At 35.4% G+C, this 23,929-nt stretch overlaps 1 protein-coding gene across 3 annotated transcripts in view; it reads right to left on the minus strand.

Moving 5' to 3' along the window:
- Positions 1 to 23,929, minus strand: part of LRRC7 (leucine rich repeat containing 7) — a 598,371-nt gene that overhangs the window by 138,932 nt on the left and 435,510 nt on the right. For all 3 annotated transcript variants that reach the window (XM_066268909.1, XM_066268907.1, XM_066268908.1), the window contains 3 exons: positions 13,207 to 13,281; positions 7,097 to 7,241; positions 2,829 to 2,901 (listed from right to left, as the gene is read on the minus strand). In XM_066268909.1, the coding sequence (XP_066125006.1) occupies positions 2,829 to 2,901; positions 7,097 to 7,241; positions 13,207 to 13,281 (293 nt within the window). The remainder of the gene's footprint in view (positions 1 to 2,828; positions 2,902 to 7,096; positions 7,242 to 13,206; positions 13,282 to 23,929) is intronic.

A 23,929-nucleotide genomic window follows, 5' to 3' on the forward strand; every position in this document is an offset into this window, starting at 1 on the left:
ACCTCTGGCTCTGCCACTCTGTCCGGTAACACAAGCGGGCGCCCACTTCTGGGGCGCTTGGAGGAAACTCTCACTCACTGTCTGCAATCAGGATATCCGGCCAGCAGTCTCACGCTCTGAGTGAAACCCCCAACCGCAGGGAAAAGTTGCAGCGTTGGAATTGAGTCTTGCTCCGTCCCCGTGCGTGGCTTTTGCAAGGCGCTGGGGCGGCCCGAGATTCCGCTTTGGCCCACACAAAGGCCCCTGACTCTGCCCCTCTGTGCGGTAACACGGGCGCGCACTGCCGAGGCACTCGGAGGAATCGCTCACTCCTTATCTGCGCGCGCAAACCAGGATATGATGCCGGCCGCGGTTCCCTCTGAGTGAAACACCCTCCAGCACGGAAAATCTCCACCGTTGGAATTAGTTCTCACTCCCTCCCGTGCGTGGCTTTCCCAGGGCACTGGGGCTGCCCAGAGACTCTGCCCTCGGCCCACAGAAAGGCCTCTGACCCTGCCTCTCCGTGGGGCAACACGGGCACCCACTTCCGGGGCTTAGGAAGAAATCTCTCGCCCACTAACTGCGCACCGACCAGGAGACCGGGTAAAATGGCCGCTCCGCTTGTCTTTCTTTGTTTGGGTTTGGCGCGAGTGTTAGCTTGTATTGCCCGGGTTGCCACAGGATCAGATTTTCCTCGGCTTGGATCTCTGTGCCACAGCCTGGTTCGGCCGTTTGTGCTGTGGTGGATCTATTCACCCCCTTTGCCCGCCTCAGTTTCTATATTCACAGTTACCAGAGAAAGCCGCCCTGTTTAGGTTAGTGAGAAAGGCGGAGCATTTCTTACTCCCTATTTCCTTCGGGGTTTGGTTATATATTTAGCCAATTTTTCACTCAGTCATACCTTTGGGTGTATTGCGAAGCATCTGGAAGCTCCAAGTAGAGGTTTTTCTGTTTCTGGTTGAAGATCTTGTTGAGTTTTGGGGGAGATTTATCGGTATCGCTTCCTACCCCGCCATTACTCTGACGTTATCCTCCAGTAATCAACTTTTGAATTGGTTAGGCCATTTATCTATGAGAAATCTTTTTTGTACTTAAAAAAAAATTATCAATTAAAAAAAATAAAATGAAAACTATGTAAATAAACTAGCATGTGGTTTACTTGTGTACTGAAAAATTAACTTTTCTTTGTTTTTAGATGATCAAACCTTTTTAACTTGTCTTCATAGAGCTAGAGTTATAAGTTTATATAAATTTATATTAGAAATGTGAACATAAGTGTCAAAACAGTAATCATAACTTACTTTAATAGATATAAATAAAGTTGAATTCAGTATTGATCTGAAGAGGAAAGATTAGTACCTAAGAGTATAATTAGATAAGAGTTTTTAAAAAACATCAGATAATTACTTTTGTGTACCCTAAAGAAAGCAAATTTGTCTCTACTTTATGTTGAAGAAAATAGAAGTAACTGTAGACCAAAGCATGGTACAGTGAGGACATTAAAATATTAAAGAATGATTGAGACTTTTACTACTCTCTAAAATCTGAACATTAGAATTTGAATTTATGCCTGACCTGTGGTGGCGCAGGGGATAAAAGCGTCGACCTGGAAATGCCGAGGTCGCCGGTTCAAAACCCTGGGCTTGCCTGGTCAAGGCACATATGGGAGTTGATGCTTCCAGCTCCTCCCCCTTCTCTCTCTGTCTCTCCTCTCTCTCTATCTCTGTCTCTCCCTCTCCTCTCTAAAAGTGAATAAATAAATAAAGAAAAAAAAAAGGGGGGGGGAAAGAATTTGAATTTAGCTCAGTTGTTCCACTCTTGGAAAGTGAAGTTCTCTGTATTCGTGGCTACTTGACAACTTGGGGTGAAGGAGATGAGAGAATAGAAGGCACCAGAAAACCTTCAGGAGAGAAAGATTTTTTTTCACCATTTTTATTGTGGTGATGGTTTCATGGCTTTATATCTATGTCAGAACTTACTGAATTGCAGACTTTAAATGTATACAGTTTATTGCATGTCAATTATATCCAATAAATCTCTTTTTAAAAAAGGCTTCCACCCCAAGTAAACTCAAATCTGTTAAATTATGGATTTATATAATTATTTTGCACTGAGATGTGGAGCAAGATCCCTATAAAATGTTCTTATATAATTTCAGAGTGAAAACACCTTATTGATTACTCAGTTTATATAAATTGTAAACAAAAGCATTTCAAATAAACACTGGTAATAACATATTTCTTAAGAAATTGAGAAGTGAATGTTAAAGTCAACATAAAATTAGATATAAATTGCTCTCAAATAAATAAAATATATTTTATTTTTAAAAGGCAGTGATGACCTTTCACCTTGAAGCTTTTAAAAATGCAGGCAAAAACAGATTGTTTCTCTTTAGCTTCTAAAGATACAATAACATTCTATAAATATGAAACATTACTAATAATGTAATGGTCACTATGCATAATGCAGATTTAATTGATTTTATTTTGTAAGACATATTCAAGTGAATTTAGAGCTACCACTCAGTCAAAACCTCAAGTTAATAATGTGGAAAATTACACGAAAAAGAATAATTGAAGGTCTGGGTAATTACTTTGTTTATGAAAGCGTCATGGTTAAGTATTTGTCATGCTTTTATATAGTTGGGTGTCAATATGATATTCAGATATAAAACTAAATTAAGATGTATTATATACAAATATGTAACTAAATAAAATATGACCTAAAACAAGTTTACATATGAACAAAATTATTGATATCTCTAGTGGAAAATGCTTTGAAATAAAAAACTCAACAAATTTTATTTCTGGTTTTAGAGAGGTTGATTGAAATGAAACTTTGGCACTTACTTTCCAATTGTATTGGGTAGCATTGTAAGTTGATTGTCATCCACTTTCAGAGTAGTTAGTTTTTTCAACAGTCCTAAAATAGAGAAGTTTTATTAATACATAAGAACAGATTTCTTATGGGAAATGCACTATAAAAGAAATAAAAGAATAACATGTTATGAATGTTTATTATGCTAGTTGTCTGCACTCTACTTCTATAAACCTACAATCTGATATTTGTGTGTAGTCTGGTTTTGACCTTTCAGTTGCAAAAAATTTACTTATGTCAATGGGAGTTCAAGTATATTCATGCAGACAAGTAAACAAAACATAGGGTTCCATAGAAACCTAAGTTGGCAGTAATACTACCATATTTCCCTTCTCTATTATGCAGCAAATGGACCAGATGAAATTCTTCAAGCCAGCTGTGATTTAATATTTAATTAACTCCTAAGCACTAATAAGTAACATTCCTGTCGTGATACAAATTGAAAACAAATCTGAATTAAGCCTAATAATTAACAAATGGGCACTGAAGTATTACAATGCAGTGGTTATAATTAGGGACTTGGAAAATTACAACATATGACATCATACTCTTTTTGTGACCATCAGTCCTTGACTTGGATCAGCAGTAAGCACGAAAACTTGAAATTTTTAATATACCACGCAGAACTTGCCAAGAATGGAAGTTCCAACTATTTATTGTTACAGTCTGATTTATGCCCTCCATACCTTTATTGCTTGCTCTACACCCAGGATTTTAATAAATGTTAGCCACAGAGTAATTGAAGAACAGCTTCCATTATCCAGCCATAGCATAACCTATAAAATCGATATGGCTCAAATAGCCAAAATCCAAGGGCAAAGCATTAATAGTTGGTTAATTGTTGTTTCACGTTGTAAATATGCATGTATGTTATAGACCAGTGTTTTTCAATCACTGGTCAGCAGACTGATCCACCAGAAATTTTGTGCCAGTCGTGAAAGAGATAATCACCCAGATGTATGAAGAGTATAGACCCAATGATCTTAGTCGAACTTGCTTATGCTCAGGGTGATTTCTGCCTTAGCAGTCCCAAAATAATTCTCCTATTTTCACTGGTCCCCAAGTGTAAAAAAAGGTTGAAAACCATTGTTACAGATTACTCGTTTTGCAGAAAACTTGTTCTGATGAATATAGTAGGTTCCATTGTCAAATGTATTTGGAAATGCTAAATTAAATAAATTTTTAATAAAGTTTTTTTAGGAGCTTTTAATATATTTATGCAGCAATGTAACTGTCCAGAGTTACCATGGCATTCACATGCATGCCTGCAGAATACCTCGTCCAGGTGGTGTTTTGTGAACAGGCTGAGAAGCACTGCTATAGATCATGCCCACCCACCTCAAGTATTTGAAGTATTCCTTAAAGGCAAAGAGCAAGTCACAAAAATTCTAAAATAAAGCTGTTGTTGCACTTTAAATTTCAGTATGCTCAGTTACATAGTCTTCAGAAGCACTTACAAGCTCTACTCTGAGAGAGAGAAATGTTATCATTGTCAGATTGCTGTGAGGCAACACCTACACTATTTGGAGTCTGATGTATTAGCACGTGTCCCCTGGACACACTGCTAAAAACAGCTGCACCTGAAGAGGACAATCCACATGAGGGTAATTTACCTCTGAAGTTTGAACATCCATTGCCATATTTATCTTAGTTCAAAGGGTGACTGAGTCGCCTTAGTTTCTCTGGTGTGTGTGTTAAACATCAACCTTAGAAGTGTAAAAACTCCTGAGTTTGTTCCTAAATTGTGAAACGTAAACAGGGGATTATAAATTATAGGTAAATTTTGAATGACTTGGTAACCCTGATCAAACTCCTGTACTGCCCATCAGTGGAGGTAGAAGAGGGCTGACAGTCTCAACATCTCTTGATTAAGTCACAAGAAGTTTTGGTTGGGTGACATATACCTCAGCAAACACCACGAAGTCAGCTAGGTCTCAAAGCACTTATTTATTTCTCAGAATAAACTTGTCTAGGGCCGGCCACACAGTTAGTAAGGTAGATAGCAAATATCTGAACTCAGGTAACTTGACTACAATGTTGTCTTTCCCAGATCTGTAAGTTAACTTCTTACTCTACTTTCTTGAAAAAAGATACTTAAAAAAAGTAATTATATAATTTTATTTCACTATATGACATTTTTATTTCCAGGATTTCTCATTGGTTGTTGTTTTTTTTTTTAAATAACTGCTTGTTCTTAGACATAGCTTCTGTTTTTGTTTTATAAGTTCTTATTTTTACAATTGTTATTCTTCCTTTTATCTATTGGAAGAGCTACACAAACTTAAAATCTTTTTATTTTTCTTTTTTTTTTTACATTGCTTGATAACTTCGGTTTCCCTTGGGGTATATTTTCCTACTTGGTTGAATATTTGGTTGACATAACAATATTAGCTTAAATTTTTTGGTTGTTGTTCATATGTTCATTTGTGAGGGTGAATGTATTTTCATTATCTATGCTCACCCTTGCCTACCTGGCAGTTTTATGGTTACCTCCATCTGACCCACACATTTCTGGAGTTGAGAACCAGACCTTATATTAGCAACATGGTGTTCTCATTCCATTTGGATATTGCAAATCTAGTCCAAACCATCCTGTGACTTCCACTGTTTTCAGCAGTGACCCTGTATATGTTTTTGCCTCATTATCAAGTTGTTGTTATTTGCAGCTTCTCTTCACAAAGACAGGGTCTCTTCCCCAATCCCCTTTTAATTTGAATTATCTTATTATGTTTAAAGGTCTTTATTTATATATTTATTTCACTGCAAGACAGAGATTTAAGGCTGCCATCACTCCATGTGGTCTGGAGCCCACTAGATCTGGGGCACTGGTGTGTTTTTATTCTATTTTATGTTCAGGTAGATATATTCATTCTTTCCAAGTACGGTTAAATTATTTTATTTACTAAAGATTTAAGGAGCACTTACCATATACCAGGTATAGTTCTTGGTATTGACAAGGCAGTAATGACTATAAGTTATTTTTCTTTTCTTATTATGTCTTTGAAGAGGTGTGGAGGGGGATTTGATGAGGAGTGTAAGTGTTTTGGCTAGATGATTATCTTGACCAGATGACCGTGACTGTCACCGTGACCAGAGGATGTCCTTTCTACTATTATACTTCCTCACCTTCTTTTTCACAAACAGTGTGTTTTAAACTTATTTGATAATAAACTTGATCTAAAATGTTTAATACAGATACAGATTAGAGGGTTTATCACAGACTTACAGAATCAGAATTTTCAGAAAGAGCCTGGGAAAGTGAAAGTGTTTAGATAAAGCTCTCAGATCAGAGCAAATTGGAGAAATACTGTTATAAAATATGTAATTATATAAAGTAAAAGTCATCAAATTCAGAAATAAAAAGCTAGTCTTTTATTAAAATATATTCTCTATTAGCCTGAGAATGAAAAAATAGGATATTAAAGAATAATTTGGGAAATTGCCTTGTCTTCTAGCTTCCCTTCAACCAAGATAACTAGGTTGTGACTTAATTTTCATAAGTAGTAATAATTTCCAGAACATATGACATATTTAATTCAGAGTGTTAAAAACTATATTCCAAAGTTAAGTAATTTGATGACTACCCTTTGATGAGTACTCTCATAAATAATAATGGCAAGATATCTATACAAAAAGGTTTCCTAATTATTTAAATTAGATTATTTTATTATTTACTTATATAAAATTTATTAAAAATAGGTTGAGTGTTTAATATATATTAACAAATTATCAGCCCTCATGAATTTCAGCATGTAAAAGACAATTTGTCTTTTAAAGATAATAGAACTATGAGATATTTTATTTTTATTATACATTTTTATGTTATTTCTAGATCATAGCAATGTTACAACAATATTAAAAATAGAATATAGCAACACTATTTGAATAAAAGATGCTGCAATTCTATAGTAATTAAAGAGACATATGTATTTATCAAATTACTCTAAAGCTAATACATATACTCCTTACAATAACATTTTACAACTTATGAGATCTGAAAAAAATTAAATATATCATTTAGTAAGACCATTTTAATAGGAAAACCTTCTTGAATATGACAATTAGAGTTACCATTTCATTTTAAGATATTGGTAAAATACTATTTAATCATCTTGAATAATGAACTTGCTAATTTACTAATATCAAGCTAACAGTATATTCTTTACATCTACAGACAAACTACAGCACCAAGAATGAAAATGGCATATTTTACAAACATTTATACAAAATATATTCTCACCTATAGTGTCTGGCAACTGTTGCAACATATTGGATGATAGTAAGAGGTCCTCAAGGGCTTCACATCCAGAAATGTCCATGTCAACTGTTTCTATTCTGTTTTTTGACATATCCAGGTATACCAACATCTTTAACTTTCCTATAGACTTGATGACATTGCATAAACTCAGGATTAGTTGAGAAACTTTCAAAAGACATTTTAAAGTTGTAAAAACAACAACACTATTAAATTAATTTTAAAAGAAATAACAACAGGTGTTGGCAAGAATGTGGAGAAACTGTAACTCATACATTGCTAGTAGAAAGAGAAAATGGTGTAGCTACTTTGGAAAATGGTTTGGCAGTTCTTCAAAATGTTGAACTAGAGTTTATATATGCCTAGTAATCCCTAGGTATATATTCAAGAATGAAACAGCCTGACTAGGTGGTGGCGCAGTGGATAGAGCGTTGGACTGCGATGCAGAGGAACCAGGTTCGAAATCCCAAGGTCGCCAGATTGAGCACGGGCTCATTTGGTTTGAGCAAGGCTCACCAGCTTGAGCTCAAGGTTGCTGGCTTGAGCAAGGGGTCACTCAGTCTGCTGTAGCCCCCCAGTCAAGGCACATATGAGAAAGCAATCAATGAACAATTAAGGTGCTGCAACGAAGAATTGATGCTTTTCATCTCTCTCCCTTCCTATCTGTCTGGCCCTATCTGTCCCTCTCTCTGTCTCTCTTTGTCTCTGTCACACACACACACACAAACTGAAACATATATCTACATAAAAACACAAAGATTCAAAGGAGTATTATTCACAGAATCAAAAAGTGTACACAGCCATAGTGTCCATTAATTGATGATTGGATAAATAAAATGTAATGTCTTTGCATGCTGGAATATTATTTATCAATAAAAGATGAAGTCCTGATAAATGCTGCAAAATAGGTGAACCTTGAAAATATATGAAGTGAGAGATGCCAGTCACAAGAATCACCAACTGTATGATTCCATTTATATGACATGCCCAGAATAAACAAATCTATAGAGAGTACAGGGTTGTTAGAGGCTGGGGGAGGGGAATATGGAAGAGTCTGCTAATGGCTTCAGGGTTTCTTTTAGAGGTAATGGAAATGTTCCAGAATTAGATTTTGGTGATGGCTACATAACTATGTGAGTGCCCTAAAAACCACTGAATTGTATATTTTAAGTAGATAAATTTTATAATATGTGAATTATATCTCAATATAGCAGTTAAGAAAAACACAACAATAATCTCAAAGTTGCCACTGAAATACATACATACATACATACATACATAAAGTTGCCACCAAAGCAACATATGTTAACATGTTGATTCCTAAAATTTTAAATACATAAGAAATGTTTTAAATGGTGATTTGGACTTCACCCTACACTGAAAAGATTCAATCTTTTGTTTATTCAACAGTTATTTTGGGGGATCTACTGTGTTACATATTGGAGAACATCAAGACTAGGTCAGCTAAGTATGAGGAGATGTTGTGATGCAGACAAAGTCTTTATTCTGAAGTAGTGCATTGTAGTGAAGGAAATGTAAAATAAACAATTATTATACCCTATGGTATGTGCACTAGAGAAAGCATGTAGAAAACGCCACAGAGGCGCATGGTTGCAAACTGCCTGGAAGACACGGCTTGTCAATAAAAGGAGAACATATAGCTGGAAGAGAGGACGCACATGCATTCTCAGAGAAGTGTGAAAAAGCAGGGCATGCTGGAGGGGGAGTGCGAAGTCCAACGTGACCGAGTGGAGCCATGAGATTTGGATTGTAGGGAGCCAGCCGTTAAAAGGCCTTTCATGTTATGTGGGAGATAGGAATTCTTTGTAATAAGCAAGGAAAGCCATTTAAGGCTTTTCAAGATAGAAAACGAGGGGTCTGAATTAATGCGGTAGAAGTGAGAACGAAGTGGGGATGGAGGAGTGAACAGTAATCGCTTAGATGGAACAACAGACTGTAGGACTTAGATCCAGATGAAAGTCTTAATTTTCCTTTCCTTTTAGGGCATGTCTTGCAAATAAATGTCCCACACATCTCAAGGTTCAGTGATTATCTGTGTGTCTGGTCTCTACCTGTGTACATTTTACTATCATCTCTATTTATTTGACAAAGTATAACTAACTAACTAAATAATAAATAAATGTATTATACACACAAGCACAGAGTTGGCACTGTGCTAAGTATTTTATATTTATTCATTTTTTTAGATTTTCAGAAAATTTATTCATTCTAGAGAGTGGAGAGAGAGAGAGAGAAAGAGAGTGGAGAGAGAGAGAGAAGGGGGAAGGAGCAGAAAGCATCAACTCCCATATGTGCCTGGGAAAGTGAAAGTGTTTAGATAAAGGGCTTGACCAGGCAAGCCCGGGGTTTTGAATCAGCAACCTCAGCATTCCAGGTCGATGCTTTATCCACTGCACCACCACAGTCAGGCAATTTTTGATTTAATACTTTACATTCTTCTTTTTCTCTAATACTTTATATCCTTGCTACTCAAAACGTGTTTTGCAGACAAGCAGCACTGGCACCATTTGGGAGCTTATCAATAATTTAGACTCTGAGACCCACTCCAGACCTACTGAATCACAGTCTGCACTTGTACCCACTAAAGCCTGGAGGTTACATGCTGTCACTTTCTGGGTGCCCTGGGAAGAAGAGAGAAAGAGCATTTTAGGAGAGAGTGTTCTTAGAATCAACACCAGTGGACAGAAAGAGGTGAAGAAGGAAGTAGGATTGGACAGATGAAGAAGTTTGGCTGTGATCGGGTCTTGAGGAAGTTTCCAGCTGACCCTTTAAGAAGCCTTGAAGTTGGAATTTGCTTCAGAGTGGTCCTGAGTGTGAGTGAAGGGGCCAGTGTTTTATATCCCTGCATTGATTGGTCATTGGATGGATGTCTCCCAGATTAGGAGTGTGACCCTGAGTGAGGCAGTAGTCTTCAGCTGAGGCCCTCCCTGAAGAGCATGGAGAGCTGCAAGCAGCATTTCCAGAAACTGGCGACGTAGAGTACATTCTTCATTCCAGGGTGATGACGCAGGACAGCGTCTACTACAAGTAACATTCCATAGTTATCCCATTAATAAGGGGTGGAACTAAATTCAAACTCACATTTATTGGACTGCACACTACCAAGCCTGCTGACTGTATCGGCAGTTGTGCCTTCTAACTCCCTAATTAACCCAACACACAGCTCTATCCCTGTCTCCTCAGCTCTTCATATGGGCAGACAGTGTGAACAAAGTCTTGGAGTAGGTTAATAGCTACAGGCTAGGAACAAAGTATGTTGGGAGAGTCGGGCCAGAGGGCCGAGTTCCTTCCCATGCCTAATAATACATCACTTGGAAAAATACTGTCTCTGCTTATAGCTTTTCATCCTAAGAAACTACCATGTTATCTTATCTCATTTTTTCTCTTCTGGTGATTAAGAAAAAAATGATATGTGTGTCTATGTATGTGTATATCTTTTTTCTAGTTCTTTTATCATGAAGAAATTTCTTCTTTCAATCCTCCTTCATGGTTATCTCCAGCACAACTCAATATTTTGGTTTGAAGAGTCAAAATGTCTTATTCTGGGGGGAAACAAAATAACTCTTTGGTGTCTATTTTTAGTGTTTTTGTTTTTTTTTAAATCTCACTCTCAAATACCTTATAAAGGTAATCGTATTCTAGAGTGATTAAGGTCTTTGAGTTCCAGTATCTCAGAATCCTTGAGGATACTGAATGTCCCTCCAAAATCCCTCTGTACACAGAGGCTTTATAGGTGAATACTGGAGAGCAAATGAAAAAAGAAGACATCACAAGCAAAGAAGATATTGGACTTTGTTTAAAAATAAATGTGGATTCAAAACAGAGTTTAGTCATAGTTTGGTGATTGATCTTAAAATGATGGTTACAAGACAGAGTTATATAGAAGACTAATTTTTTATTATTATCTATTTGCTTCTCTGATTTATTAAAAAAAAGAGTGGAAAAATGATATCCTAGGCTTCCAAAATTATTTAAAAAGTATATGAACTTAATGTATTGTCATACATGACTACTAATAAAATAAACTTGCTCTTATTTCTGTATCTTATGACAATATTTAGGATTACTCATTCTGTGAAAGTGATAGACAAGGCTGAAGACCACATTCAAGATCAGCCTTTCAGATTCATATGTTTCTAAGTAATTGTGTAATGACTATTTTCCAGACTGACATTCAGAACGTCATGCCTGTTTATGACAAAGAGTTCTGGCATAGTCCCACAGGTAGTAGAGCAAAATATGAAATTCCAGTGTACTCACTAAAGTAAGAAATCTGCTTCAGGTTGCCAGTGTACAAAAAACATCTACAATACTATTGCAACAGACAAATTAGGTGGCATTATCTGTTTACAGATTTTATACCACTATGCCATTTAAATAATAAGCTTACTAAGAAATTCGAGGTCTGTGTTGTCTTGCAAAATTGAATTTGGAGAATGTAACAATTGTGAAAAGTAAGATAAACCTAATTCTCATTTGTACCTTTTACTGATCCCATAGTGACAGAAATTTGGAGCATCATAGTGAATAACAGCCCCTGGAGTTGGTGTGAATTCTAGTTCCACCATTTACTGGTTGCATGACCTTAGCCAGTTACCTAAGTACTTCTTCTGTTTCAGTTTCCTCCTCTATACTGTGGAGATGGCAATAAACCAATTTCATAGTTATTATGAGGAATCAATGAGCCAGTATTTGTAAAACATCTAGATAAATGCCTTGCCCATGTTAAATGCTATGTGTTTTTGAATAAATAAGTATATTGAAGAAGCAGGTATAAACTTTTCCAACTAGACATTACTTTCTGATTCCATAATCTTGCATAGGGAATGGATGAGGGTTTTACCTGTGTGGTCCCAGGATTTGTACACCTCTTCGATAATGGCACAAATCAGGCTCTACTATGTGTAGTGGAATCCAGATCTTTTTCTCCTGTTATGTGTGAGCTCCTCAAGCAAATATATTCAAGATAACTGAATATATTATCTTTGTAACCTTGACATTGGCATCATTTTGGTTCATACAGTATATTTATAAATGTTTTTGAAAAAAATCAATAAAAAAAGATATGCATGCTTTTCGGGGTTGTGCTTGTGATGATAGCAGAAATGTATTCTCTTGGTAAGAAAGTATTTATTTTTCCTAATCTTTTGCCAGATTATTTTTCTTTATGTAGTCTTATGCTTGCTCAAAAGAAAATAAGCTCCTTGTTCCTGATGCTTTTGTAATCATTTAAAGAAAATTTTAATGTCAATTCAAAAGAGGAATAAAATTGGCTTTGGGAACACATGCCTAAACCTCAGTGGTTGAAGAAGTATTACAAATTCAGCTGCTCTGGCTACTCAGCCTAATGCAAAAAGTTTGGAACTGGCTATTACCACTGGGAGGCTTGTGTTTGCTGTGTGTGTGTGTGTATGTGTGTCCATTTGTATACACGCTTAAAAAGGCAAAGAGGCAATGTTTTATGGAAAGTCATTCTTTAATTGGATGGAAAAAACAGAAGTAGTCACATTACATGAGTTGATTGGTAAACCTACTGCACAGGAGATACTAGACAGCTCGTTAGTTGAAGCAAAATTTTGACTCCTAATTTTTTCTCTTTTGAACACCTTATGATCTTTTCCATTTTCAAAAATTCAAATAAGTTTTGCTAAATATTACCTGAACTGAGAAAGAGAATTTTGTTTTGTAGGAGCAATCTAAAAATGATCAGAAATCCTTATCTAATTATCTATGAGAATAAGGTTGATTTTGCAAAACAAAGACTTGGTATTATGAAAAGCATTTCTTTTTTCACAATATAAAATTTTCAGCTTTTAAAAAATAGTAAATGTAGAAGGGGATGATAAATATACTTCTAAGAGAACAAAAAAAATCTTTCATATATTTTGCATACCTGTAACAGCCACAAAAGGTATGTGAAATATGCAAAAACAAATTAGTGAGAAACCCTTGGTAACTTAATACTCCTCACAAATGTGTTGCTTTGAAGTGCAAACACTGAGATTTAAGATCATTAATTATAATTAATATATAACAAAGATGCTAGACACATGACATAATAAAAACTTACATACCCCAGGTAGCACTTGCAACGCATTGTTATCCATCCACAACTCCCTTAAATTTTGTATTTGATCCAGAACTTCAGGCTGGGAGAGAGGTGAAGAAAAAGGACAGAGGAAAGGAAAACAAAATTAGTCCTTTTTTAAAAAAATCACAATATGTAATTTCTTGGTTCTGGAACTTATATTTGGGAATCTAGTATTAATCCTGTAAGAAATTCCAAGTTAACAAACTGCCAGGAAACTGGTGGTCCCTGAGGTAGCCAACCTAAAGCGGATCTGCAAAAAGAACAATTAAAATGTACTCTTCTTTAACACCCTACAAGTATCATTTGGAGAATTTATTACACTCTATTCAATAAGTGTCAGACTTCTTTATTGGAGCATAACATTTTAAAGGACAAAACATGTTGTTTTTTTTTGTTTTTTTTTTTTTTTTTTTATTTTTTCACAGAGACAGAGAGAGAGTCAGAGTGAGGGATAGACAGGGACAGACAGACAGGAATGGAGAGATGAGAAGCATCAATCATTAGTTTTTCATTGTGCATTGCGATACCTTAGTTGTTCATTGATTGCTTTTCTCATATGTGCCTTGACCGTGGGCCTTCAGCAGACCGAATAACCCCTTGCTTTGAGCCAGCGACCTTGGGTCCAAGCTGGCGAGCTTTTTGCTCAAGCCAGATGAGCTCGCGCTCAAACTGGCAACCTCGGGGTCTCGAACCTGGGTCTTCCGCATCCCAGTCTGACGCTCTATCCACTGCGCCACCGCCTGGTCAGGCCAAAACATGTTTTTTTAATCATTACATCTTCATATCCTCATTGTGTGCCATACTACCTGGCACACAGAACCTGGTTTTTATTGTGTGTATTAATGTCTTACACACTCTTGTCCAGGAATTACATTACCACGATGTGATAACAGTACAAACAAGACCCATTCATTCCCTATCCCTTCATTTATGCAACAAAAAGTATGTGTTGAAGAGAGGAGATGCCTACTATGTGAAAGGCAAAATGCAGGATCCATGGTTATTTAAACTTTATTCTTGCCTTGAAATAAGAGATGATCTAATTGGGGAGACAAATGCATATAAATAACCAAAACACAGGTAGCACCAGGGAGAAAAGAATGTAGAGAAGTTTGGAGGAAGGAAAGAGAGAATATGATCAAGGTATAATGACACATAGCACATAAGGAAACACTCTAATTACCTAACTAAAAACTGTCTCTAAATTCTATCTCCTAGACATATGGTGATATGGGTGCTGAACACACAGTGCAATATACAGATAATGTACTACAGAATTGTACATCTGAAACCTATATAAACTTATTAATCAATGTCACCTCAATAAATACAATCAAAATAAATAAATAAATAAATAGACTCTGTCTCCTGGAAAGCAGACCCTATAATGAGAATAGAGGATGCTATCGCTGCCAATCATTTCTTATTTATTTATTTATTTGTTTATTTTTTCAATGTTAGAAGCAGGGAGGCAGTCAGACAGGCTCAAGAATGACTCAAGAATGACTTGGTATATTTAATGCTGGTGAAGGTGCTGTGAGCTTTGCACTCACATAAACTACTTTGGGGAATAAAATTAGTATTCTCTTTTAAAAAAAATTTTAAATATGTATCTTATGTCTTGAAAATATTCATATACACTTTTGGCAAGTATTCTACTAAAATGATTTGAATTACAGAAAAACCTTATTGTAGAAATTTTTTTGGTAGAATAATTAATAACATTAAAATTTTGGTTATGATCTAAATAAACAACAGTATAAGAAATATATAACCAAATAATATGCAATAATAAAAATGATTATTTATATTTTTACTAATGAAGATGGATCTTACAAACAAGATTGATTGAAAGAGCAATTTTAAATAATTAATATAGCACAAATTGATTTACATCAATTTGAAAAAACAGTGCCATATACTTATAAATGAAAATAAATACTTAAAAATAGTTACATATGAAATAGACACACACCAAATTCCAAGTAGTAATTATCCTGGGATTGAAATTGGACTAAGAGGGAGTGGTTGCAATAGAACTAGGAGAGAGAACAGGTAACTTCTCATTGAAGTGTTTCACTTCTATAATTAACACTCTAACTCAAATATGAAAATAATGAACATTTGTTCATTTTAGTTAGTAGGTGTTTGATATATTACTTTAAAATGTGAAATCTAATGAACAAAATGAACTAACGAGCAAAACAGAGAAAGACTCATAGATAGAAAACAGGCTGACAGCTGTTGTAGGGGGCCTAGGTGAGGTAGATGCAGGGAATAATAATAAAAAAAAGAGGGGAAAGAAAAAACTCAAGGACACAGACAACAGTATAGTGATTGCCAGGGTGGAAATAAGGGAGATAAATGGTACTGACTGGAGACTTGACTTGGGGGGGGTGAACACAGAATACAGTATACAGATGTATTGTAGAAGTGTGTACCTGAAACTGGTGTAATTTTGTTAACCAGTGTCACCCCAATAAATTGAACTTAAAAAAATTTTATATTTAATAAACAAAATTTCAATATTTATTTTCACTTCTAAAAGCTAGAAAAAGTTGGAAGAAACTATATTAAAATATTCTTTTCTTTAAATTTCAATGATGGGATTATGATTAATTTAATATTTCTTCTTTTGCATTTTTTTCTATATTTCCAAAATTTCTTACAGTATACATACATTACATTAATAGTCAGAAAAAAATTAGAGAACATCTCAGGGGCTTTTATTCAAGTTGACACTTAACTAACCACTTTAGAATTCTTTTTGAAAGACTCTGACTTTGATTAGTTGAAATGAGTTATGAAGATGGTTACATCAGTACTAACATAGATAGAACATATATTTTGCATGACTACAACCCATTCTAATAACTTGTGTCACATATATGCAATATTAGGCTGGTGTATTGATTTGACTATATGTGGTACTTTTATTCCGCTAACTTTGATAATAGAGTTGGATTATATTTATTGATGTACCTATTCAACTTTTTTCCAACGATGTTAAGAGAAATGTTGATTATGAAAATCATAATATCTAACATTTATCTAATTTTGTCAAAATTAAACTAGGTAACTTTAAGTTTTAAAAAGTGTCTTAAAATTGATTAGATTATCTGGCAGATATCATAATAACAAAAACTTGCTATTCCCAGAAACTACCCAAAACTGGAAGACAACAGGATGGAACCTGTTTCAAAATTCAGAAAAATAAGCATAGAGGTGTTTTCTCACATCAATAAATTTAAAAGAGCTAGCGCAAAATTTTAAAATAATATTCTCTAAGGTGACATAATCATGATATTCATTGAGATAGTCCATTATCACATTTTGTCCAAACTTTGAGATCATACTTCAAAGTATTATTTTTTATTTTTTCACTTTTATCATCTTTAAATTTTTATTTTTATTTTAAAATTAAATTTAGCTTGTCCTGTGCGTTGACCTGAAATGCTCAGGTTACCAGTTTCAAAACTCTGGGCTTGCTTGGTGAAGGTACATATGGAAGTTGATGATTCCTGTTACTCCACCATCCCTTCTCTCTCTCTCTCTCTTCTCTAACATTAATAAATAAAATATTTTTTAATTTAATTTAATTTAATGGGGTGACATTGAATAATAAGAGTACGTATGTTTCTGGTGAACATCTCTATATTATTTGAACTGCAGATTGAATTGTGTGCCCAATACCCAAAGTCAAATTAGTTTCTTTCACCGTATATTTGTCTCTCTTTTCTCCCAATCCCCAAACTCCTCTCCTGGGTAACCATTTCACTTTTATCTATGTCCATGAGTCTCAGTTTTATATCCTACCTACGTGAGATTTGTATTTGTCCCTCTTTACTCCCTTCCTCTTACCCCACACTCTCAGGTAACCACTTAACTTTTATCTATGTCCATGAGTCTCAGTTTTATATCCCACCTATGTGTGAAATCATATAGTTCTTAGCTATTTATGATTTACTTATTTCACTTAATATTATGTTCTCAGGGTTCATTGATATTGTGATAAATACCAAAATATAAATTTAATGCAATTTCCATTAAAATTCCAATGTTATTTTTTAAATAAATAGAACAAAAATTATCATATTTGTAGGGAACCATAAAATATCCCGAATAGCCAAAGTAATCCTGAGAAAAAAGAGTGAAACCAGAGGTATCACACTACCTGACTTCAAATTATACTACAGAGCCACGATAATCAAAACAGCATGGTATTGGCAGAAAAACATATATACGGACCAATGGAACAGAATCTAGAACTCCCAAATAAAATCACATAAATATGGACAAGTAATCTTTGGCAAAGGAGCCAAAACACACAGTGGAGAAAAGAAAGCCTTTTCAATAATTGGTGCTGGAAAAATTGGAAAGCTTCATGCAAAAGAATGAAACTTGAATACAGTTTGTCCCCATGTACAAAAGTTAATTCAAAATGGATCAAATGCCTAAATATTAGACCTGAAACAGTAAATCACATAGAAGAAAACAGGTACTAACTTACAGACCTTGGTTGCAGAGAACATTTTATGAATTTGACCCTAAAAGCAAGAGAAGTAGAGCCAACAATAAATAAATGGGACTAAATCAAACTAAAAAGCTTCTTCACAGTAAAAGAAATTGACACCAGCGTAAACAGGCAGCCAACCAAATGGGAATTGATATTCACAAACAACAGGTCTGATAAGGAGTTACTATCTAAAATATATAAAGAACTCACAAAGCTCAGCAACAAACAAGCAAACAATCCAATTAAAAAATGGGGGAGGACCTAACAGACACTTCTCCCAAGAGGACACACAAATGGCCAACAGATATATGAAAAGATGCTCATCTTCACTAGCTATTAGAGAAATGCAAATGAAAACTACGAGATACCACCTCACACCTGTTAGATTAGCTATTATCAATAAGAGAGGTAATAACAAGTGTTGGAGAGGCTGTGGAGAAAAAGGAATCCTCATTCACTGCTGGTGGGATTGTAAACTGGTACAATCATTATGGAAGACAGTATGGTAGAACCACTTTTACCATCTTTGTTTAAAGACTTCTAGAGTATGCAATTTGAAGGATTCATGATAACATTTTAAGAAACTTTCATTTTTCTTTAAATCTTTCATTTAATAATACACTGGGTTTATTAATAGTTCTCACAACTGGGAAATCTTCTATTCATTAATTTCACAGTATACAGTTGAATCTCCTTCTGATACACAAAGTTGTACGATTAAAATTGTTTAGCTCTTGATAACAAGCCTCTTGCTCATTCTTTCAACTGCTCTGTCTTATATGCTTTGAGACTGTTCAACCTCCTCAGTTAATTTCTTTGGTAATGAAAATGTTAATTCTGTTGGGTCTGAGCCTATTTCCAGCTTACATTAGTTTTATGTTTCTCAATGTTATTTCAGATGTTGATGCTACTGAAATGTTCATAAAGTTCTGTTTTAAATTTGATTACTGCAATTGGGTAATATTTAGAAAAAAACATTTTTTTATATTTTAGAAATTATTAAATTAAAAATATAGGTATTCTTAGTAACACTTAATAAAATGAACTGCTGAGAAAAAGTTATTAACTTATAATTAATTAAAAGTTTCAACCATAAGTTCTTATGAACATATTAATATGAATAGGAGTATAATATATTTTTTTAAATACTCAGATGAGTATATTGATGGCACAAAGGAAAAATGTCTACAGGTGACACAATATTGAGAAGCAAAAACAATACATAAAATGACTGAATTAGTACTGTATTGAAAACGATTTGAAAATGTTTGAAGACTTGATAGTTATAACAACATGAAGTTTAATAAGGACAAATGTCAAGTTCTGCTGTATGTCCCCCAAATCAAACATACAAGTATAAATCAGAAGCAGAGTATGTGTGAACAAAACTGTGGATTTAACTCAAGAATAAGCTCAGGATTCATTAATTAATCTGTTTATAAGTGCATTCATTGAGTAAAGAAATACTACCTACCCATGTAAATAAGGCATTATAATCGTCTCTGGAAATTTAATTCAGACTGTGACAAGGCTGCCCCAAAATCTTTCTTGTCAATATCCTTATTTATATGCAACAATTAGCCCATACGTAGACTACAGTATTTTAGGTGCCCAAGTATAATAGTGTCTTCAACAAACCAGAGATTATTCAGAATATCAGGAATCCATGCCACAGGAAATATGGCTAAAATAACTCAAACTATTTAGACTGAAAATGGAAGATGTAGGGGCCAGAGATACCCATCTTTGAATATCTGTGGGTTGTTGTAAGGAAGAGAGTATGGATTTTTCCTAACTTCATCCTCAATTCAGAATCAATGAGGAAAGTTGTAAGAAGGTAGAGGTAAGTAAGCATCACACAAGGTGTAGCTCTTTCCAAGTTAGAGCTACTTAAAATAAAATAGTCTAATTTTCTGGAGGAGATAGTGACTGCTCTGTCAATTGAACATATAACTCCCTAAGCAGATATAAATAATAAAAATAAAACAAAACAACATAAACTAACTTCTATTGGTCACTTACTATAATACGGTACTTTCAAAATAATTTTACATAAATTATTCTTGATAAATCTTCACAACTAACCAATGAGGTCCATACTATTATTAGACAGGCAGTAAGCAGAGTAGAATGGTAAAGAGCATGGTTTTAGACTGAGTCCAGATATGAGCTTTGTTTAGTACTTTTAAGATCTTGATTCAGGTTCCTCATTTATAATATGTGGATGACAACAATATTGCCCACATAAGGGAATAATGAGAATTAACTGTGTTAAAACATTTAAAGTGTTTAGAACACTGCCTAGTCCTAAGTGCTAGTGTTCAATGCTCAATGAATGTTAGTTGTTAGTCCCATTTTACAGACAAAGAGATTCAGGAATAAAAAAACAAATTATTGTGCCCCAAATTATATGGCTGATATATGAGGATGGCAAGAGCCTGATTTTGATGTTTTATAAGATATGATAAATAAGATTTAAAAAGAGAGGAGTATTCCAGAGAAAATATGTAAGTCAGGGGTCCCCAAACTATGGCCCGCAGGCCACATGCGGCCCCCTTAGGCCATTTATCCGGCCCCTGCCGCACTTCTGGAAGGGTACCTCTTTCATTGGTGGTCAGTGAGAGGAGCATAGTACCCACTGAAATATTGGTCAGTTTGTTGATTTAAATTTACTTGTTCTTTATTTTAAATATTGTATTTGTTCCCTTTTGTTTTTTTACTTTAAAATAAGATATGTGCAGTGTGCATAGGAATTTGTTCATAGTTTTTTTTTATAGTCCGGCCCTCCAACGGTCTGAGGGACAGTGAACTGGCCCCCTGTGTAAAAAGTTTGGGGACCCCTGATGTAAGTGGTTCACATCTAGCATGATGATATCTTAGAATGAAGGTACCAAAGAAGGATATCAGATAGTAAGTGCAGACTTTAATTAATTCAATAATTTCATTTAATTAGGACTTATTAAGAGTACCAGATACTTGAGAAAGGCTGTGAACAAAACAAGTTTCATAGGCTATGTCTTACAAAATGTTCACAATTGAACAAGGGGAGCAACCTGGTTTCATGATTTCCACTTTAATGTATTGCTTTCCACCTAAATTGCAAACTTTGATGATTTTTGTCTGAGTCTAGATTTAAGAGTGGAAACTGTATAACAACACATAGACACTATCATCTCATAATTCAAACTGGTTCTCCTGCCTTCCGTCTCCAAAAAACTACAGTCACTTCCTTCCTCCCCCTCTGTCTACACATTTCATCATATGCACTCCTGTCTGAAACAGTTTTCCAGTTATCCAAAGATTGTAAAGCCACAGTGCCTTTACTACAGCATCATACAAATCTCTTATCTGACCCCTGCCTACTTTTTAGCCTCTTCTTTCACCATACCTCCATCCAAACTAAAGCCTCAAGAAAAAACCCAACTCTCTTGCTGTTCTTAACGTCATCACACTTTATCATGCAATTTGGCCTTTGCCAATGTTGTAAGCCTGCTCTCCTGATCCTTGATTGGGTGAGGACTCTTATCTTCTGTGTTGATATTTCTAGTGTAGCACTTTACATATTATACTTTGAGTTCCTTGAAGCATGGAATTAAATCTTGTTTATTGTGTATCACCAGCTTTTTCTATGGTTACTTGTACATGCTAGTGCTTTAAAAATTCCATCTGAATTGAACAAAATAGACAATCCACATCCATAATCAGTCCTTCCCTCCACACCATCTGAGTAGTTCACTCCCAAGCTCTCCATTAAACTTTGGCATCACAAATATCAGCATCTCCTCTGAAATCTCAGTTGCAAATATACCAATGCTTGACTGCCACCTCCTACACTTCCAGTTCATGTACACCAGTACCTGCAGCAGTCCTCAGTATGACATATCACTGCTCTGCTCAATTTAGCTTTATTAATCTACCTTTCCTGACTTACTGAGATTAATGACAAACACTCTATCATCATAGACAGTTTCTCACAAACATCACTCAGGAAATTTGCCCTCTTTCCTTGTGTCTCATCACCCACCTGAACTTAACCTAGGTTGAATCTATCTTTCTGCCTTTTCTGCCACTGCCTCAAGCTTTGTTGGGAAAAACATCAGTTTGGCTGACTGGTTTCATTTTAAATATATGACAAATATTCCAATAAGGATTGCATTCTGTCAGGCAACCTTATTCATTTGCCCCAAGAAGTTGCTTTCCAACTCTTTGAGACTATTTCATAGTTCTTTAACCATGCCAAAAGTAGTCTCCTCTTACCCAGCTCATAATTTACCCTAAACAAACAAGCAGAGGTGAATTTATTCCACAGTTAATTAAGCTTAAACTTCAGGCTTCTCCCATGCATGGTAAGAAAAATTTGCAAAGGAATATATTTTTAAAAACAATTGTTTAAGATTGCTATTATTAGGCCCTGGCCGATTGGCTCAGTGGTAGAGTGTCAGCCTGGCGTGCAGGAGTCCCGGGTTCGATTCCCCGCCAGGGCACACAGGAGAAGCACCCATCTGCTTCTTCAACCCTCCCCCTCTCCTTCCTCTCTGTCTCTCTCTTCCCCTCCCATAGCCAGGGCTCCATTGGAGCAAAGTTTGCTCAGGCGCTGAGGATGGCTCTATGGCCTCTGCCTCAGGTGCTAAAATGGCTCTGGTTGCAACAGAGCAATGCCCCAGATGGGCAGAGCATTGCCCCCTGGTGGGCATACCGGGTGGATCCCAGTCAGGTGCATGCTGGAGTCTGTCTGACTGCCTCCCCCGTTTCCAACTTCAGAAAAATACAAAAAAAAAAAAAAGATTGCTATTATTTGCTGTATAGACTTTCCTTCCACCATACTTCCTTGGGTATAATGTGGCACATTTGGGATCTGGTTTAGTTGAAAGTGAGTTGGGGATACATTAAATTCAGAGTTAGTGCAATAGTTTATATGTTTTGTAGTCACTCTCACAGTTCTCTTCAAGCTAACCACTTCTGACTCTCCAAAAATTGTGTCCCCTTTCTGGCCAATTGAGCTCTAGATCACATCTCTTTCACCTCTTCCTATCTTTTCAGAGATCCAGACCTGGAGTTATCACCTTTCCACACACATCAGTCACTCTCTCCCAGGTCACCTCCAGTAGCCTACAAACAAGCTTTAGTTTCTCTCATCGTTAAAAAAAATATATTATTTTTATTGCCTCTAGAGCCTTTTCTAGTTACTTTTCCATTTGTTTGCTCTTTTTCCCAGAGACACTTTAGAAAAAATTTGGCCATGATTTATCTCTGCTTCTTTGTCTTTAATTCACCCTTCAACTCTTCTGATATGTCACTAAAAACTGTTCTTGTGACAGTCTTCATCACCTCCATTTGGAAGCTGGGGTCTCTAAAATATGTGAGACTTATTACTTAGCTGCTAAAATCAAACAATAAAGCAAATCAGGACAGAAATAACAATATTAAATGTAGAAATGCAAAACTTATATAATATTAAAGCCCAGATGAGTAAAGAAAATTTTACGTGTTAAGTATTTTCAAGATAGAGAAATAAAATACACAGTTGCCAAAGTAATTTTAAATTCTGGAATCTCTGGGTGATGTGTCGGTGTTCATTAATGCAAATTATAATTATAGTAACCTATATTATAATTTCAATGTTAAATCTAATTCTCTATCATTAAATTTTGAAATGTTGAAAACACAAACCTTTACTTTTTTTAAATTTAGAAAATTAAATTGAACAGGTTGTCATTGATCAATAAGAGTACATGGATTTCAGGTAAACATTTCTATAGCATTTAAACTGTTGATTATGTTGTACACCCATCACCCAAAGTCAAATCATTTTCTGTCGCCTTATATTTGTCCCATTCATATTTGGGTTCCAAAGTCGTCCCGTCTTTGATTTGTAGCAGTTAGAAAATGCTAAAACTGAGTCTTCACCACTGTATCCTTACCACCTAACCAAGAGTATCCTTAGTAAATATTTTTTAAATAAAAAGAGAAAAATATTATATGATCAGTTGTAGGACCGGCGGCCGTGGCCATGCAGGTTCACATTGGATTCAGTCAGACAGTAAAGCAGGGGTAGGGAACCTTTCTGTCTGAGAGAGCCATGAACGCCACATATTTTAAAATGTAATTCCATGACAGCCATACAACGACCCGTATACCTTACGCATTATCCAATAAAAATTTGGTGTTGTCCCGGAGGACAGCTGCGATT

This window comes from Saccopteryx bilineata, chromosome 3 (genome assembly GCF_036850765.1).
Source record: "Saccopteryx bilineata isolate mSacBil1 chromosome 3, mSacBil1_pri_phased_curated, whole genome shotgun sequence".
In the NCBI taxonomy this organism is placed as follows: domain Eukaryota; kingdom Metazoa; phylum Chordata; class Mammalia; order Chiroptera; family Emballonuridae; genus Saccopteryx; species Saccopteryx bilineata.